The sequence below is a fragment of the Thermobia domestica genome, chromosome 11 (assembly GCF_964235325.1).
Source record: "Thermobia domestica chromosome 11, izTheDome1.hap1.1, whole genome shotgun sequence".
Classification (NCBI taxonomy): Eukaryota; Metazoa; Arthropoda; class Insecta; order Zygentoma; family Lepismatidae; genus Thermobia; species Thermobia domestica.
Window position 1 is genome coordinate 210960083 of NC_137464.1, and position 21577 is coordinate 210981659.

The 21577-nt window shown below is 33.9% G+C and overlaps 1 protein-coding gene across 1 annotated transcript in view; it reads left to right on the top strand.

Annotated features, from left to right (window-relative positions):
- CNPYb (FGF signaling regulator protein canopy b) overlaps positions 1-19019 on the top strand; it is a 49127-nt gene extending 30108 nt beyond the window's left edge. The window contains exons 5-6 of the mRNA XM_081732755.1: positions 10235-10246; positions 18990-19019. Coding sequence (XP_081588881.1) covers positions 10235-10246; positions 18990-19019 — 42 coding nt within the window. The remainder of the gene's footprint in view (positions 1-10234; positions 10247-18989) is intronic.
- Positions 19020-21577: the final 2558 nt, after the last annotated feature.

A 21577-nucleotide genomic window follows, 5' to 3' on the forward strand; every position in this document is an offset into this window, starting at 1 on the left:
CCTGTATTTAAGAAAATATTTATTTTACTTTTGTTATTAAATATATTTTTTGGGGAATGGGCGCCATAAAAAGGACACACCAGCTCCAGTTACCTAGAGAGCCAGTTCATCATCTTTATTCCTGACGCTTTTTTTTTTTTTTTTTTTTTTTTTTACTCCATATGTTGGGTTCTATGTAATTTTTAATAACTTCTTTTTGTCTGAGTTAGTTATATGTCAACGTAACAACCTGGTAAGCACTAGTGCTGTTGTCCTAAAATTTTCATAGGGTATACGCTGTTTTGTGAACATCTATGAATGGCATAAAAGGCATATATGCCATAGTAAGGGCGTTTTTTAAAGTGAACAAGTAAAGTGAGGAAGTTTTTTTTTTTAAATACACATATTAATAATTTCCTTAAAATATGTAAGCTAAGGTATTGTTTTATTGTCTAAAAGCTCTTCATATCGTTTTCTTGATAATACTCTTTAGATCAATAACTCCAGTAATATCACAAATGGCTGTAGATACACAGAAAGAACCAACCCACTGCGAGAAAGAAGAGAGAAATTGCGCCTGGTATACTAGAAAGAATTGAGAAAGTGGTGGAAAGGAGGAATCGTTCATTGTTCCAATTCACAAGAAAGGCGACAAAACTTGCTGTAATAATTATTGAGACATGCCTCTTTTGTCTACATCATATAAAATCCTTTCAAACATTTTGTTTAGTAAGATTGACCCCATACGCAGGTGAAATTATTGGATATAATCAGTGCGGATTTAGACGAAATCGATCAACTATCGATCAGACACTTACTATTCGTCAAATAGTCGAAAAGAAACGGGAATACAATGCTCAACAACAGTTAAGCTATTTATTGATTTCAGAAAGACCTACGACTCGGTTAGGAGGGAAACATTGTACAACATTCTAACTGAGTTTGGTATACTGAAAGAACTAGTTAGATTTGGTATACTGAAAGAACTAGTTAGATTAATTGAGCTGTGTTTAAATGTGTCCTAAAGTAAAGTTCGAGTAGGAAAGTACTTGTCCACTAGCTTTCACGTCAGAGATGGCCTGCAACAAGTAGATTAGTAATAGAATTAATTATTCAATTTTGTTCTGGAATAGACCCTAAGAAAAATCAAAGATAACAACCAGAGCCTAGAACTGAATGGAACTCACCAGGTTATGGTTATAGCGTATCCTCGTAAAGTAAATCAGGAGACGATAATGAAGACAAGCGAAAAAACTCCAATGGTTTTATTAGACGCCTGTAGGCCAATAGGTTTAAATACAGAGGAAACTAAATACAAGGAAATTCACCATTGACTTAACTCCGCAACTTGCATTAAGATATCAAATAATACTTTCGATAAAGTGAATATTTTCAAATATCTAGGAACAGCACTATCAGACAAAAACCATACCCACGAAGAAGTTAAATGTCGACTAAAAGCAAGGAATTTGTGTTATTATTTAGTCCAAACTCTTTTATCTTAGTGAATTCTCTTTAAAATATAACCATTTAAGTGATAATGGTTATATAGAGTCCGGCAAAAAGAACTCCCGTATTTGAAGAGGGTGTTGTATGAGTTGTGGGGAGGATACTGCGTCGGAGGCAGTATCGATCGATGGCAGAGTACGTGTCATTTTCAGTGATGCCAATTTAGCCTATTTTTGGCTAAATCTAGCATATTTGGAGAGGCATTTAGCCATATAAATCTACGAAATACTTGTAGCCTTAAATATAGCTTATTTTATGAAACCCTTTTGCAAATTTTGGCTTTTTTATTAGCTGTTAAATTTCTAAAAATACTTTTTCTTTGAAAATAAAGTGTAATTTTTAAAAATTAGCCTATTTGTCATTATATACCTAGGTATTATGATATTATTTGATTTCTCTAGACAGACGGTACTTTATTGCGCAACAAACGCTTGTTTTTCATTCTTCTTTCCTCTCCCCACCCACAAGTTTACAACTACTTAACTCAGAAAGAATTTCAATGTCGCTCCCGTAACGGCCCCGTTAGCTACTTTTTAATTATTTTAATTTTCTCATTTCATTACTAGAATGAAAGTTTTCTAATTCAAATTTAGTAAACTGTTCGGTTCTTCAAGCAACAGAGATTGTTTTTCTTTATTAAAGGAAACTAATAGGATTTCTAATTAGCTTTAAAGCTCTCAATGGGAAGAGTTCATTATCAAAACATCTGTTGTCCATTTTTAACTCAGGTAAAGATTAAACTTGAGGTAAGAGTTTAACTAGTCTGCATCAAACGCATTTGTGGCTTTTGCCATATTTATTTAGCCTCCTCTTAACATTTCAATTCAATATATGAATAAAATGCTGCATATTACATTGTTTTATGTAAGAAAAAACACTACTTAAACTTTCAACATTGTTTTCCTTCAACTGCATGTTTCATACTTACGCCCTTATTGCATCGAACACTTCAATTACTGTGATTAATTTCAAAATCCTTAAGAAACATATTTTCATATTTCCTACGGATTTTGAAACCAAATAAGATGAAAAATTAATAAATAAATCTTAGTTTATTCACTATCTGAATGTTGAATCGAAAACGCACAAGAGGCATTTTGAAAACGAACTCTTCGGGTCTTATGCAGAGTCGTTTTGACGTGTGATTAATGTCATACTAAAGAGTTCGACTAACATATGTTTCCTGCAGTAGTCAGCCCTTTAGTATGACACTAATCATATGTCAAAATGACTCTGCATAAGACGGTTCATGTAATCATGATGATTCATGTGGGTGTACGGAGAAATAAGAAGTGTTTTTAAGGACTATGACCTGCCGAAAGTAGTACTAGTGAAAATTGGGACATCAGTCTACACCTACATAACCACAACCAATAATCCACAATCCAACGATGGTGCATCCAGTTCCAGTGCCCCGGCTATCTGCAACGTCATCGATGATGACTTATTTCAATTCAACTGATAATATAGCTGTACATTTTTACAAATCAGATGAGTTGTTGATGGATTTTATTGTAATTTAAAGTCATATATGTTGCTTGTTAGTCTTCAGCGAATAAAATACATTTCAAATTTTACTATGACTCACTTATAATCCTACACACAAAATAGGGGTTTAAAATCTATAATGTGGGTTATAGGTTAGCACTTTAAAATCTAGCCATTTCTTGCTTGAAAAAGCTTATTTCTGAAGGCCATTTAGCCTAATTTCTTCCGAGGTTGTTGGTAACACTGGTCTTTTTCAGTAGTCGCAATGACGTGGCATAGTGAGCATCGTGCGTTTGTTGTGAAGGAGTATATTCGTAATGGTGGTACTGTGATTACTACTTAGTGGGCATTTCTCATTCGATTCGGACTTGACCGACATGATTCTGTCCCAGATAAAAAAAAAAAAAAAAAAAAAAAAAAAAAAAAAAAACTATTCAAATTTCGGTATCAAATTTTAGAGCAACTTTAGGAACTTTAGAGCATAGATTTCATAATTTCGTTAAAGTTCGAATGTTTACTGAGATTGAACAAGTTTCCAACCTTAAACCACCTGGTAACACTTGTTTTACACAAAGCTTAAGCTTCCAAACCGACATTTATTATTACTTGCAAAAATATTGAATTTTGAACCATACTAAATATAATAAGTGTTATTAAAGAGAATATAAGTAATGGAATGAAGAACTGGTTTTTAAATATTAACGGCATAGTAAAGTTTAGGCAAGTTAATTTTGAACAATATTTTTCTACATAATTGTTTTACACCATATAGGCCTATTAATGTTATTCTAAACCCAAACCTGTACTAGAACATTTCACTTATAGATTAACTTCCTCATATTTTCGGAATTTCAAATATACGCCATTTATGTAAGAGCAATTTCTTTTGCTACCTGGCCTTTGGCGTGGGAGACCCGGGTTCGATTCCCAGCGGGAGCTCATGTTGTTAGGATTCCAAGTTAATGAGTAGGTCCCATCTCATGTAGCCTCGCTGCTGAAAGGGACGTTAAACTCAAAATCAACTCAATTCTTTTGCTACCTGTTCCTGGTGAAGCTAGTAGACAGAAATCAGTGATGGCTTTTGCGGATATGCCGGGTAGGCACGGGCCTACCCAAACATTTTGAAAAACATTTACACGCGAAAAGCTACAATAAAGAGTAAATATATTTTTCACTATTTATATTAATGATAGATAATTATTTAACAAATAGCATTAACCACTACTGTAAAAGTAATTTGTTATTGCTAATCAATCAAATGTATATGTATCCATAAGCGAGGAAGCGAACCTACCCAAAATTAAAATCCTAAAGCCGCCCCTGATAGCAATGAGAGACTAGTGCTGCCAAACAGCGGACAGAATCCTTAGTTTTAGAGACTGCCACTAGAGGCAGCAGTAGTTGTAGACTGACCATAATGTCCTCATTCCAGAGCATATAGCTTCGTGTATAGGTAATGAACAGAACTAATGCTACAAATTATTTCCATTGATGTGCCGATAACGTTACAAAGTATGCGTCAATTTACTTCTCTATCTCTCTATCTCTTTTTTTTTATAAATATAATTTGCTTAATAATGCTAGGGGTTGACGGGGAAAACTTTCTTCCATATATAGATATAACAAAATATAAAGTTTTATTTATTGAATAAATTATACAAATATTTTTATTTTTTTATTGAAAAATATACTGACATTCTTAATTAAGGTAACTGATTCGGTACATACACTTTAATTTTATATGAATATTTATTATTTATTATATTAAAGAATGATACGTTTAAAATGATATCTTAACTATTTTCTTCACATTAATAAGTTCTAGTCCATGCATATCCGTTTTCAGATTATTCATGACTGACAATATCTGTAACAATCCATAATTTGAACACTGCAACTTCTGACAAAATAACGTTTAAACTTTAAATCAATAAAACAGTAGCGGACCAAGATTGGAACCTTGAGGGACTCAAAGTTTATACATCTAGGTTTCTTGTTATGTATACGTATATAATATAGGGTAATATAGGGTGGACAATTTATCTGGAACAGCCGTGATAATGGGAGAAACCAAAAGAGAGAGAAAAGCAAAACTTTGCACGAAGCAACTATAAGCAAGGGGGATATCGTTTTACGTAATAAGCAACACCACCCAGTGAACAGTTGTTGTCATCCCAGTATAAAGTTATATTTTTTCAAATGGCACTACGTCAGATTATTACATATTTCAAATCAACATATTAAACGAAAACTGAAAATGCCACATTTATTAAGTGCTGCAAACTAAGGATGTAATTGTATCACAAATAGCCAAAATTTCTAAGCCTCTATCACACATACAGCACAACGGAGGATGGACAAGACAATGAACATCAGAAGTACGTCAGCGTTGAATAGTATTGTCATGGTATGACTTGTTTTGAATGAATAACAACCAAGTTACAAGGGCTTGGAAATTTAAGTTTTTTTTTATAAGGCTTTATTTCAAAAACATAGAAGGTAAGTATCATATTTAATTACTTGTGTGAATTTTAATTGGTAAACAAATTTATTTTGCCGTTTACAGCACTTCGATATCTCAAACCGCCCCGAAGATATTATAAACATTGATAAAGTTAGCAACACTGCTGAAAATGGACAATATTTAAACTGATTTTGGTTTCCTTCTCTTTTGTAGCCATTCTAGAAAATAACATTTAGTAGATGTAATTACAATAATGTAATTACAACTTACATTATTTAAGCAGTGTTGCAAACTTCAGCAATGTTTATCATATCTCCGAAACGGTTTTGAGATATCGAAACGCTGTAAACGGCAAAATAATTTACACATCCATTGTATTTCGAAATAAAACCTTTCAGAAAAATTCAAATTTTCAAGCCCTTGTAACTTCGTTGCTTTTCATTCGAAATAAATTATGCCATGACCATAGTATTCAACGCTAAGGTACTTCCGATGGCATTGCCTTGCGCATCTCCGCTGTGCTGTATATGTGATAGAGGCTTCTAAATTTTGGGTTTGTGATACTAATAACATGCAACACTGAATAATAAATGTGGAATTTTCAGTTTTCGTTTAACATGTTGATTTGAAATACGTAATAACTTGACGTAATGCCATTTGGAAAAAATATAACTTTATACTTGGATGGCAACACTGTTCACTGAGTGGTGTTGCTTATTACATAAAATGATGTCCCCCTCCTTATAGTTGCTTCGTGCGAAGTTGATCTTTTGGTTTCTCCGTTATTACGGATGTTCCAGATAAATTGTCCATCCTATATATATATATATATATATATATATATATATATATATATATATATATATATATATATATATATATATAGGATGGACAATTTATCTGGAACATTAACTTACTATCCCTGTTCATACCATATTTATATTTAAAGTGGACATATATATATATATATATATATATATATATATATATATATATATATATATATATATATATATATATATATATATATATATATATATATATATATAAATGTCCACTTTAAATATAAATATGGTATGAACAGGGATAGTAAGTTAATCTTTTACTCATTTTTTTAAAACTAATTTTTCATGATAAATAGCTTATCCAATGCAACTGCAAAACCATATTAATTTTCACACATATCTTTATTTTATATGTAAATTTTATAATATTAGCGATTACCGGAAAATAAATGTCCATATCTACTGGTATATAATAGAATCTAGGCTCAAAATAAGGCGCAAAATTTAGGCTCTAGCCTCCCACTTTGGTCTATAATTTTTCTTGTTATTATTTCTAAACACCATGTATATTATTAGAATGTTCTTATATCCATAGGCAATAGCTTGAAATGTTATAATTTGAATGTTCTCTAAGGAATGTGAAAACTGTAGGACAATGCACTCGAGAAGGTGTGACAGCGTGCAAAATCAAAATGCAATCCTCACTCACTTTTATTGTTGTTTTAGTAGGGACTTGTTTCTTGAGACGAGAGGTCATTATGCTTCGTGGTTCTGAGTGTGCATTTGATGACAGGGAGACCGCTGCACCGCGATGACGTCAGCTTACCACTAACAACAGGCGTGTCCAATGCATTCTTAGTAGGTGAGAGGGCGTCGCGATTTGACTTCTTATAACTGTGCTGCACTTAAAAGAGAACAAAGAGAGCGAAAATATTGTATCGAGATCTTAATCTCTTTTTCTCTACGTCTTCCCATCTCTGGCGGAGATGCAAACTGCACGCTTCCATAACCCATAACCTTTGAGACTGTTGGTGCAGCAAAATGTTAAATCACGATATGCTTTTAATGAAAAAAAAAAAAAAGTCTAAAAAAAGTGATCGAACCCAATATCTGTGACCTTTTTCCACTAATGTCGTTGAGAACAAAAAGAACAATTTGAATTGTCTTCGAGAGGATTTTAAGAAGTAGGTCACAACAAAGAGGTATATTTTAAATAAATATTTTTTTTTAAAAAAGTATATTTTTAAAAATATTTATGGAAACCGGGATGAAGGTCACGCATACGACTTTCTATAGTCTACTACGTATATCAATACTGTCCTGTAATTGTACGCAGGTTTTACAAAAATGTTGCATATAGTGCTGAAATCACTACATATTTCAAAAATATATGAATTGATACAGGTTGGCGCAAAATCTACAGGTACCTACCAACTTAAATTGCACTAAATGAAAAGACATAAAGTTGTCATTTAAATATATATATATATTTTTAATTTTACATATCCTGTTATTTAAGCATAACATTTTCAATATGTTTTTCCTCAACTTCAATAATTTTGTGTAATCTTATCTCAAAATTTGACGCAAGGTTGACTTGAATTCGATTCCCGATGGAAACTCATGTGGTTCTGATCCCACGTTAAGCTTTCAGTCCACCTTTTATACACTTGTATAGCCTCGCTCCTGAAAGAGACGTTAAACTCAAAAACTAACGTGACACGACATTGTGAAGAAATAGGTGACTTTAGTTCTTCGAAAGGCATGGGATTGCTTTGATAAACTGATTTTTCAAAAGGCTTGGAGACATGAAAGTCGTCACATATATTAATATACTTAAGTATAATTTAGTAAGTGAAAGAAGAAAAAAAAAAACTTTTGTACTTGATAACTTGATACCCGTAAGAGACTAAACAATGGATTCCTATAGGAATCTTGGTCTTGATCTTGCATTTGCTCATCATTAAACATAGGCAACGCGTTCTCGTTACACATGCAATACAATCTGTCGTGTTATTTTGGTAACGGTGATTCAATAATAACTATTTCTCCATCTGTCTATCTATCTATCTATTATATCTATCAGGGCGCAAAATTTCAAAGTAAGAAGCAGTCGCCAATCCAAAAATGATGGTCGCCAATATCTCTCACGTACAAATTATGAGAGGTCCTTCCCCAACACACACGGCCTTCGGTTTGACAAAGAGATTACATCAGGGCATAAAATTTGAAAACCAGACATATTCCTTACAATCAATTTTGAATTGGACAATTCATATATGTTAAAAAAAATCTTACCTTAAGACCACGTTCGTGTAACGTTCTCTCTCTGCACTAAAGTACCAGTTGTCCATTGCCTTTTTCGGATCAAAGTTCTTAAGTGAAGGACTATTGAAGGAAATTATCAGCAAATCATCCAATGCGTCAGTCTTCAGTGAATTCCTGTGGACAGCCTTAACTCTGTTGAGACTGCTGAAGCCTCTCTGACATGAAGCGGTACTCACAGGTAAAACTGCACAAAATGTGATAATCGGAAGCAAATTTGGGAGTCTCGTAATGAAGTTTTAGATTGAGGGTGGGAAAGGAGGGGGAGGGGCGAATTACAACATTGTGAAGACTTCACTTTCCATGTTCGTTGTGAATACTTCACATTTTGTGTTTTCTCTCACTCAGTGACAATTATTTTCGTGCGAAACAGAAACTGCGCAACCATGTGAGTTTAGGCAGAAACCATTCCTACTGAACATTGGTCACAGCTCTAAATTTCTAGTCGCTAATGGCGATCTGGCGACCGAAAATTTTGCGCCCTGATATATATTATTTTCTTTCTCATATCAACATGCAACTTTTATGCAGGAGTTGGGAGTCAGAGAAAAGGTCACTGAAATTAATGCATCATGAGTTCGATTGAATCTCAGGATTTATAGTTCTTAGAGTCTGTGAAGAAAGAGTCAAACATTCAATCTTGTCATCACTCGTTAGTGCTTTTGACTATACTGTCCCTTTTCAGTAAGTTAGCTTTCTGATGGACAAACACCGTAAGTTGGGGTTTTCTTGGGGTCTTTTCTCTTCGTTTCATCCCACTTCATTTCACGGTTTCATTCATTCCCATTATCACCACCTCCTTACCCTACACGGCATAACCCTACACGGACGTAAAACTGCAAAGTTTCCCTTTTCATCGCTGAGACTATATGAGGAATGACCCATAGCTTAATGCCGTATCCAAGCTACATTAACTTCCTTGATCACAGTGGCTTAGCGGTGCGAGGAGTCCCTGGTTCAATCCCAGACCATATGTGTTTGTGATGGACAATTTGGTGGTTTTCTCAAAGTTCTCCCGTTTACTCCCACATTCTCATTCCACCAATTATTTCATGATCATCCATCTCCTATAGCTTGATTTGATTTGATTTCATTTTGAGTTTAGCGTCCCGATCAGCAGCGAGACTATATGGACCTACAACTTAGCGTGGAATCCGAACCACATGAGCTTCCGCTGGGAATCGAACCCGGGTCCTCCACGTCTCCTGTAGCCTAAAAAGCATATTGTGAAGCTAGAAATTTCATATCATTTCATTTCACAAAAACTTCCCCCAGGGATGAAGTCCAGGTCTGTACAAAGTACTGCTTCGATTAAACGACAAGGGACTGATGTCTTAACTTGTGTGATAATGTGTACAATTGTTCTCGAAAGATACGTAAGGGCTGGAATATTTTAATACGTGACTGTAGTACATCCAAGCCACATACAGTAGATTAAAAATTCGATTTTGTTTGTGATTTATTTATATTTGCCCTTTAAGTAGTGAAATAATAATAATAAAAAAAAAAAGGCAGAGAAGACCATCCATTCCATCTCCACTCATTGCTCTTCCATTAACTTCATCTGGGAATTCGTCGTCGATCTTTATTCGTCTTCATCCAAGTGTATGTCATGGTTGTTGAGTTGTTTTAGGGACTGCGCTGAGGTTTATAACGTTCTTTTCTTTTCTTTTCTTTTTTTCAGTTTCTCTTCAAGGTAAGTCAACATTCAATCCTCTTACGTAAGATGCTCTCTCATATGCATATAAGAAAATGAGACATCATATTTCGCCTATATTTATTCTTTTATTATTTTTTCCCCCCTAGACTGCTAGATTATCCCAGTCGTTCTAATGGCCCATTTCTGAAGATGGCATTATATTTGCCTTCGTATATTTCTTTTTCTGTTGTACTCTTAAAGCCGGAAACAGCTTCATATGGATAAACAAAAAAAATGTAAAGTGCATTAGAAATCAATCATGAGCTAAAGAAAATGTTTCCCGAAAATGGAGTTCACGACTAAAAATGAAATGAAAATCTTACGTCTCACGCTTATGCCGTCTAGATTAAAAGAGACGGTGATGATGAGAAAGAATGATATGACGGAATGAAGAAAGTAGGAAGAAACGGGAGAACGTCGCGAAAACCCACACACATGGTGTTTGTCCACTACGAAATTCACGTGGGGCGAGTTGGGATCGAATACACGACTTAAGTCCCAATACTTTACTCTATTCAGGGGGATAGTAGCATAACCAGGATTTTATATTTGTACGGGAGGAAAGCCGACTATAGAAGTGTTTCCGGACTCAGTGGAACCACTTTTCGGTTTTAATATATTTATGTCTGTAGTATGATGGAAGAAGGAGTTAACTCTATAGAAGTTATTTACTTTTTGTGCAGTTTTCATTTTATAGAGAGTTGCAATAATAACATGAAAAGTATGTAGTTAAAATAAAACATTTTCCTGTATTGCAACTTCAGATAACAAAAGCAACATTCTGGACTTTACTGAAACTAAAAGGAATACAAGGCAGAGTAAGTAAGATTACTTGAGTAACTATCTATGTTCGAAGTGGAAAGAAAGCAGAGGCGGTATATTTTATTACGATTTTCACTTGACATATCGGCTATCTAAATGTTGAAATTCAGTGAGGGTATGTTGCCTAAAGATTGCATTTCTATTTACATAATGACTGAAAAACCATTGGAGAGCTTCTGTGTAATAACGGGGGTAGGGGGGATATGGAGAGATTTTTATCCCCGCCAACAACTTTCTGAAAAAACATTTTAAAAATATCCCCTTATGTTGTTTATAGAGAATTGTACACGAAAATGCTCAAAAACCGAATGAGGATATTAAGAATTTCCTGCGGGAAAACTCCCGGTCCCTCCACTCGACTGTGGGGTATTTCAAACCCTCGAAGGTCCATCCCTCACAGCAGACAACCCCTAAATCAGCTCATACTCAAAACACCGCATTTATATACATTAAGGCAAGAAGAGAGATACATAAGAAAGAAACAATTTAATATGGCACATCAAAATCAGATGAACTTCTTTGAAGACCATTTTAAAAACAAAAGGAAGGAAAAAGATAAGAGAAACGTGGGTGTTGTGAAGTTAGAAATTATTTTTACATAAGAAATAAAATCCTTTTAGTGCAAATCTATTCGTCAATTACTGTGTACATTAATGGATTTATTAAAGGTATTTAAAATCTACTTTCCAGTGACGGTATGTTTTAATCATTGAAAAACCAGAGACGGTATGCCTTCATCACTGAAAAGCCAGAGGTGATATGGGATACCACCGCATACCGTCTCACTTCGACCACTAGTAATTATAATGGATTATCTACAAAAAGATTCACGCGAAACGTTAACCATAAGATATTCAGAACTTGAAACTTTAATTAACAATTTGACTTTAACGAACTGTAAATTTGCTGATTTCTTTTGATACGTGTATATACAAGGTGGGCCAGTTTTTTTTAAATACCCTTGTAATTTTTAAACTAATAGATAAAAAAAAAAAAATAAACTGAAATTTTGTACCATACAAATATCAGCAAGGGAACATTGTTTGATATATTCTGCAACACTACCGTATTAACAATGTTGCCAACTCAACATAAAGTTTGGAATTTTGAATTGGTACTACGTCTGGTTATTAAAAATTTCAAATCTACATGTAAAACGAAAAGACAATGCAATGGTTATTGTTTAGTGTTGTAAACTAAGAATGTTACATTACAATAAATATCTACAAACTTCCAACTTTTGGATGTCTCTACAAAAAAAAAAAAAAAAAAAAAAAAAAAAAAAAAAAAAAAAAAAAAAAACGATGCAAGTGAGGCAGTCAGAAAAAAACGTTTATCCATAATGTCTTAGTGTCGAATACTTTGATCATGATATGAAGTATTATGCATAAATAGGATCAAAGTTGCAAATTATTGAAAATTTTGCATTCTTGAAAAATATTTTTTTTTGCGAAAGTGCTTAGAAACTGTAAAATACCACATCTAGTCACGTGCATGGTTTTCAACAGACAAAAAGATCTTAATGTCGTTTACAGCGATTTGATATCACAAATCGTTCTGAAGATATGATAAATATTATTCAAAGTTGCTTAAAATCATGTAATTTCGAGAACTTGTAATTAGAACTGCCAAAAACTGTTGCTGTAATGTCGAAGAAAAAGTGAAAGTAACAATCATTTGAAAAAAAAAAAAATAAGTTTCCACATGTACGTCATTTTGAGCAGTATAGCAATCTCTATCCATTTTTTTCATGGATAACACTGAATAGTAAGTGCAGTATGATATGTTTTCGTTTCATTCGTAGACTAGAAATTTGTATTAACTTGACATAATGTCATTGTGGTTTTTCTTAAATTTTGATGACTCAGGCGCTCCGTGTACAGCGCTCACCTCTGAAGCGAGAGTTCCTTGGTTCACTTCCAGGCCACGTGGATTGTCGTAAACAACATTAATTGTACTAAACTATAATATACTCTACCCTAATACTTCAATAATGTTACTAGTATTTCCATCATATAATTTAAAAATACAGACACAAAATCTTTATTTAACAAGTAGGATTTGTTTCACATTGCGAAACTATGGTAGACTTGAAAACTACAGTCCACATCTCGTATTAGTGTTCCCAAAATTCTGAGTAAAGCAACGAAACGCAAGAAAAAAATAAAAAGAAGTCATTATAACTATTCTGTCGATTATCGAAAAGTAAATCGCAAATTTTTGCATTGCATTGACTCAAACCGTTACGGAATATGCCCATATGCCACGATTCAGTATTGAAACCTGAAAAGACAGATTTATCTTATATGGATTCAATAAAGAAATGAGATAAATAAATGGAATCAATGCTGAAATCGGAAGCGATATTAGATTTTACCATTTCCGGTTTCTATAGAAATAGATTAGCTCAAATAGAATGAGTTTTTGAGATTCTGAAACCATATTAGAAACAAAAATCTTTGTAGTTACTGCCATTTTTGCTCTTTTGGAGTCAATACTGAGACCGAAAGTGGTAGTAGTTTCTTACCGCTTTCGATCTTACGTCAGTAGGTACGTACAATATGTTCCTCCAGTGCTGAATTCATACTTAAAAAAAAAAAAAAAAACTTTTTTCGCCATCTACTACTGCTTTTGCTTTACGGTGATGAATGTTGAAACGGGAAATCATGAATTTCTACCATTTCCGGTCTGAATAGAGGGTTAAGAAAGAAGATAGAGCCTTATTCTTGTGACACTGTGTCCACATCGGAAAACCGTTTCTTGGCAGCTTATAGTTTTCGTTCTGGATCCTGTTAACAAAGCGGATGGACATATCGTTTTTGTAAAACATATTGACAGAATAGTTTGGAAATACTACAGACTACAGAATAGTTTGTTGTAGTTAATACATTCGTAATTATAACATCATGCAAAACATGTTTATATGCAAATGTTTTAATTGTTCTTTATTTCCTATCAGTGTAATTTTCTCGAGGCACACCAATGTAGTGCAGCACATTGAAAATCACTGGTTGAAATAACAGAATCCAACGAAATTTCCGGTTATTGATTGTTATTCCTACAATGATGGATGGATACTTCTTACGTTAGTAATCCTACATGGTACAACGTTCAAATTGCTTTTTCAAATGTATTCGATCGTATTATTGGACTGATGTAAAAGGACATTGCTACGAGCAACTATATTTCAAGCCCTTTTATTTATTTCTTTTAAAAGTTGCTACAGCCTTACAAACATGGAACATAACCAACAAAAGCGTATGTAAAATTTGAAAGCTGTTTCTTTTTTCCTCCGACACGTTTTCAAAGCACAAAGGTTTGTCTTGTAAGCGTATCATGTTGCTCTTACCTTCAATTAAACATCTGTCTGCGCTGTATAAAAGCCTCATTGATTTAAAGTATAAACGTGTAGAAAATCGATCAGAACCTTCCTTGTGAATAACACAATGAGAGAGTCTGTAAATTTTGAACACAACCTGCTACTTTGTGTTTAAAACTTACATATAAACTCTTTGTTCAATTGTGCAGAATTGTTCAAGAAAGAAAGAAAAAAAAAAGCATTCTATAATCGCATTCAATGCAGCAAACAATATTATTTTTGTTCTCGTTGAGATACGAATTGCGTGGAAATAATGATTGACAAAAACGCGCCGTCAGTACAATCAACATCTATCAGATACAGCAGTGGAATAAATGTTTGATCGTTGTAAGTTGTTTTCACAATTAGTGTTATGGCACACCAGAGCTAATATGTTTACTATATAATGTAGACTTTTATGCAAGTACAACGGAGTACGTTGATTTGAATGGAATTACGTAAATCAGCCCTAGTCATTTCCTGATTTGCCTTTTGTGTACTAAAACATCTATTTTACAATAAAGTTTAATTATTGTCCTATATTGCTAATAACGTACTATCTTTAGTTTTCCTACAAAAATATCCTGGTGGTCATAGACTTGTTAATTCTAGTATTGGCAATTTTGTAAACTCTCGCAGCAGGAGATCAAGTTGTTTGGACCCCCACGGTAAGGTGTAGGTCCACATCTCATACAGCCTCGCTTCTGAAAGGGACGCTAAATCTTATACAATGCTTCCCATTCCATTCACACATGAGAATGAAATTACTGCTATAACACAGTACAATAATTAGGTACAGATATACTTTATACGTGCATAAATTTGATAATTTTACTGTTTAAATTTATTTAACATTAGCTCGTTCTTCGCACGTTCTTGGCCAATGCTTAACCATTTTTCGATAAATTTTAATGATTTTTTATCTCTAAATAAATATTTGAATTGTTTTTGAAAATAAAGTTACAGAAAACGATTAGCTTTATTTTCGAAAACATGCACAATGCAATCATTAAAAAAAAAAAAAACTTTTTAATTTTTCGTCCATAATATTGTAAATATTCAAACACTAAAATTCAGTAAAACGAATAGAATAATTGTTTTAATTGTTAAAATTTATGTATTATTATTTCGAATACAAGTATTCAGAGCCGGGCGAGCGGGGCGGTCGCCCCGGGCGCTGGTAGGGAGGGGGCGCTGAACGAGCAAGAAGAATGAAAAGGTGTCGGAAAAAGTTATGGACGCGGCGCCCCGTAAAATAATTGGCGCCCTATTAAATCAATATTGTCAATTTACAAAGAAATACATTTGTTAAAAATTTTCTTGCTCGCTCCGCTCGCAACCCAGAATTTTCAATAACAGTCACAACAAGTTTTACTTAATACTTAAAAAAAGTTATTATATACGATTTGTTAATGATTATGTGATACACAAGGTGTTGAGTAATGACATAATGTGCGCAGAAGCGGTTTCAAAATCGGAAACAATCACAGTTTGTAATATGTGTTCAGCGTTGTGATGGTGATGAGTTTTCTTAGTTAATCACGCTTTTCTACCCAATCAAACTAATGATGATGGTGAGAATGAAGATTTAAAAATGAGAGGAGTGAGGAGACACACGCAAGCTGCTGTTTACGCTGGAATATTAAAATGAAGGTAAACAATCGGAATAATAGCACATTCGAAATCTTAGAGTAGGGGCTAAAAGGGTCAAAACTTAACCCAACGAATTTCGTCTTTTTCAAAGACTAATTACTACCAGTGATTTTTTAAATTCCATTGACATGAAATGCTTCCAATTTAAAGAAATTTATCGCCAGGATATGTTTTCTGTGCCTACGTATCAGTTGTTTTCTGTTTTATCTATTTACATACAGACATAACATAGACCTTCTGAATTTCCGTTGTATATCACAAAATATTTTTTTACCGTAAAAGAACTAACTAACTTTATGGCCTATGGTACCCAGAGGTTCAATGCCGCATCCATAAAACCTCTCCAATCACTTTTGCCCTTACCCAACTGAATCCAGATTCTACTTTGTATCTCCGGATATTCATCTTAATATTGTCCTCCCATCTGCGTCTAGGTCTTCTTAATAGTTTTCCGATTGGATTTCCAGTCAAAATTTTAAAAGCGTTCCTACTCTCTTTCATTCTGCTACTTGACCTGCACCTTATTTTGTCAGAACTCGATAGAGATTATGTACAATAATAACAAAAATTCAACGCCTGTAAAAAAAAGACGTTTTGTGCTCTATCGAGTTTTGAAAAAAACGTTCCTCACTTCTTTCTATCTATTCAAGATGCTACCTGTACCAGTAAGAATTGTTCCGTCGTCTGTCTTTAATATATACGCGCTAGGTTGATAAATTCGTTGCTCTCCTTCGAACATGTCTCGATTTTTTTATTTTATTAATTCATACTTTACTTTATCTTCAAGTTCATTAATTTCAGCTTTCAAAAAATCGCGTTTCTCTCTTCTAAACATTTTGGAAGTTTCACGTTTGATATCAACGAAATTTAGTGTAGTTATATCGTTCGGATTATGTAGTCAACGCAGTTTCGCCTATTCTTCCTTCTCTGTTAGTTTGGTGCATTCCGGGTCGAACCATTAAATCTTCCTACAAAAAAGAACAACGCTGACAATATCGCAGACTATCGTCCTATCAGTGTCCTTCCCGTGCTTTCAAAAGTTTTTGAATATATTGTAAATGATCAAATTCGGGAATACTTAACAACAAATAATTTATTGGATACATTTCAATCTGGTTTTCGAAGTAATCACAGCACATGCACTGCACTAGTAAACGTAACTGAGGATATAAGATGGGCTATTGATAATAGAAAACTAACGCTTCTGACTCTCTTGACTATAGTAAAGCATTTCAAACGATTGATTTTGATATATTACTTCAGAAATTATCATTATTGTTTAATTTTTCTGAACCAGTGGTTAAATGGTTTCATTCTTACCTTCACGAACGTAAACAAAGAATAGTGATCAATCAGGATCACATATCGACATGGCATTGTATCAACAGTGGAGTGCCGCAGGGTAGCGTACTAGGTTCCCTTCTCTTTGCCCTTTACATTAATGATCTCCCTAAAATTCTCACCTATTGTAAATACCATATTTACGCTGATGATTTTCAGTTATATGCTTCTTTTCCCCCACAAGATATTAATAATGCGATTGAAAAAATAAATACTGAGTTAAACAAAATCAGCGACTGGTCTACGGCTCATGGGTTAAAATTAAATGCAACAAAATCGCAGTGCATCTTAATTGGCTCTCCAAGAATTCTCTCTTCTATTGATATCTATCAGCTCCCGAATATAAAATTGTCCAATACTGTTATTCCATTCTCCACAACTGTCAAAAATTTAGGAGTCATACTAAATCAAAATCTCTCCTGGTCAGATCAAATAAATGGAGTTTGTAAGAGAGCATTTGGTGCCCTGCATACGTTAAATCGACTAAGAAATTTCTTACCAATATTTCTGAAGATCAAACTTGTCAAGGTACTGGTGTTTCCACATCTTGACTATTGCGACTCAGTCTATTCTGATCTAACAGAAAATCAATCAAAGCGCTTGCAAAGAGTGCAAAATGCATGCGTTACATTTATTTTCAATATAACTTACAGGGAACATCTCACATCCTTTTATAAAAAACTGTCATGGCTGACGTTAGTTGGGAGAAGAAATTTACATAATCTTACCCTATTGTACAAAATACTTACTACGTCAGAACCATCGTATCTTGCCCGTAGATTTTTATATTTATCAGACTTTCATACTAGAAGCACAAGATCACAAGATAATTTCTTACTCTCCATACCCAGTCACAATTCTGATTCATGCTCAAAATCCTTCACAGTAAGTACTACACGCCTCTGGAACAGTTTACCTCAATTAATACACAATGTTTCCACAGTTGCCAAATTTAAAAAATCTGTAAATTCCCTTCTCTTAAGTAAAGATAAGGATACTGGTAGCTCATGAGTCATCTTCGTTTTACGAGATTATTAATAACCCACATATAAACACACAACCAATAGGTAACCTATGTTAATTTGTACAGCTTATATATTCATAGTTCTGGTACGCTATATGATTTATGCATTTTAAGTTTCTCCGTGTTATTTTTGTTTCCTATATTGTATATTATATTCAATTTTTGTTTTTGAAGTGTTTAACTATTTTTTTTTACTTAAGTAGTATATTCTTCTTTTTATGTGGTTCAATAATTTTATTTTGTAATTGTTAATATTTTCTATATATTGGTGCTTTCTTTAAAAAAATGTATGCACGTGGTTAAGTGCTCGGAGAAGGCTGCAGAGCCTTAACTTCGCCACGTAAAAGAAGTCATAAATAAATAAATAAATAAATTTCCGCGTGCCCGCTGAAATTTTAGTGCTATCCGTAACTTGAACCCAAGTATCCTCAACATTAGTGCTCTCAAAACCTAAGAACGGGAATCTATTACACTTCAATCTGGTATTCCCCTCTCGTCTGGTTCTTCTCTAATTTCTTTAAACTAACCCTCTTCTTTTTCAGATGTTGAATATTCTCTTTATTCAACGATAACCTCTCTCTGTCTTACTATTGTGGCTACCAGATAGTGATCAGTGTCACAGTCTTGTCCTCTGAACGAGCAAACATCTATTATGCTAAACTATCTTCTATAAAAGGTGAGGAATTTGATTATGTGTTCTTCCATCTGGCGAGCTCCATGTGTATTTATGAACGTCGCGATGTGGGAATTTTGAACTCCTCACGATAAGGTTTTTTTGATGTTCCAAAGTTCACGGAACTAACGCCGTTGTCATTAATTTCCTTATGCAGACTTTCTTTCCCTGTAACCCCTGTTGAAAATATCATGTCGCCCTTCCTTCGCATTGAAATCCTCAAATAGAATTTTCATATGGTATCTCGGGACATGGTCGAATACCCCGTGATACTTATTCTTAAAAAGTGTCTTTTATGTCGTCAATCTTATCTTTTGTTAGGGTTTAAAACAATGATATCACACCACCGACTTTTAAGAGTAGTACAATAAAGTTTATCATTAACACATGTAACCGGTTTATCACAACAATCAACAACAAAAGCTGCATTTTTAGTATAACAAAAGCTGCATCTCTTATATGCAAAAAAAAAAAAAAAAAAAAAAGGAAAAGCTTAGTGTGGAGTGTAGGGGGGCGCCGAATTCTACTTCGCCCCGGGCGCTGAAATCTCTAGCTACGGCTCTGCAAGTATTATATATTTTTTTTTTCAATATTACCTTTTGCAACTAAAATTATAAAAGCAAATGAAATAGAAGAAAAGAGTGATATGAAACAAGAAAATTTATTATTATAGTCATGTTTTATTGTTATTGTTATTTCACTATTGCAATTTACTATTTTTTTTTTTGTTTTGCTAATTAAAGTTTTGTCTAATATGTACCCCCTACTCCTGGGCCTAGTGGTAAATTCGGCCCTATAGCTTTATGGAAAACATATGAATCTCCTTCCGCATTTTGATACACATTTCAATAAAAGTAAAATAATAAAAATGCTTAAGATAATCTAGTTTTTGACATAAATTTTGAAACACTCTACCCTATCTGGAATACACTATTTTCTCAAAGTAATAAACTTTCTTGTGGCTAAGCGGTTAGCGTACGCGTCTTTGACGTGGGAGACCCGGATTCGATTCCCGATGGGAGTCATGCAGATCGGATCCAACGTGAAGCTGTAGGTCCACATCTTATAATTATAGCCTCGTTGCTAAAAGGAATGCTAAACTCAAAAAAACTAACTTGACACGACATTTTAAAGCTTTCTTATGTTTAACATTTTTTAAAAAAAGTTTTTAGTTAAATGTTATTTCTTTTAACAAGGTGATCCCAGTGAAACGCGGTCGAATGAAGCTAGTAGCCTTGTAAATAAAAATGTGAGATTTGGGTTTTCTTGCGTAGATATAGACATGCATTTAGCAGTGTAGCTAGCAAGTTATTCTTAGTGGAAAGACGAAAAACTTTGGGAGTGATCCGGGCTTTTTACATACTACAAGCAAACGAAAAGTCTTCTTTCAAAATATAAAACCATTAATACCTCACCATCCATATATACATATAACACACAGACATGATTATAATTATATTTTCTGTATGCTAGCATATTGAAGCAGGAATATTGACAGTGCGTGAAGTTAAAATCATAAGCTTAGCAAATACATACCGAGAAACCATTCATAAGGAAAATTATCAAAGTCCATTTGTTTGACTATGTGTTTATATGGGAATAAATAGGTAAACATTTCGAAGAAACAATAAGATTAAGCTCACTGTTATGCAAGTAATAGTATAGTAATGCATTCGCAACCACGTACTGCACTGAAAAAAATAATGTATGTTGCGTACGTAAAATCTTATGTTTCATTTGTAAATCCTGTAGTTTTTGGACTTAACGTACAGCAAACGTATAACTGAAAACGCATGTTTTATAATACTTCCTGTATAAGTGCTCCATCTGTACGTACTTTCCGTATGAAAGAATATAGGCGGTCAAGATCTCACATACAAATGGACCAGGGGCGTCATTTAGGGAGGGCAGGAGGGGGCAATTGCCCCCCCCAAGAGTTTGAGGATTACATATACTTTAATCGAGTGTCTACTAACATACTAGTACAAAACGTGAAAGTCTTATGTCGGTGGTACTCTTGCCCCCCCAAGTGAAATCTGAAATGACGCCCCTGAAATGGACGTGTATATATAACATATAGCTGAGGAATGTAACATAAGTATATGCATGTGATATACGGACAACTGTTAGATGTCAGACATCCTGCAACGGCATGATGTAACATCTAAGGGCAGTGCGTATGTAGCATATGGATAAAATATGCTCCGTATTGATTTCTGTAGTAAGCAAGAGGATTCCGTATATTTGTACAATATACCGCTGTCCGGAGAACGGATTTTTCTCAGTGTGCATGGGCAACCAGAGCAAGAGTGAACACTTTTTGTAAATCAAAGAACTGCGGTGGAATGGTGACAGAGAAAAAAGCAATCTTTTTTTTTTCTGACATGAAAGCCTGTTATCTGTAGTAACATACAGTTTAATTGTGACAAATCAAGCAGAGGATACAGAGGAATAACA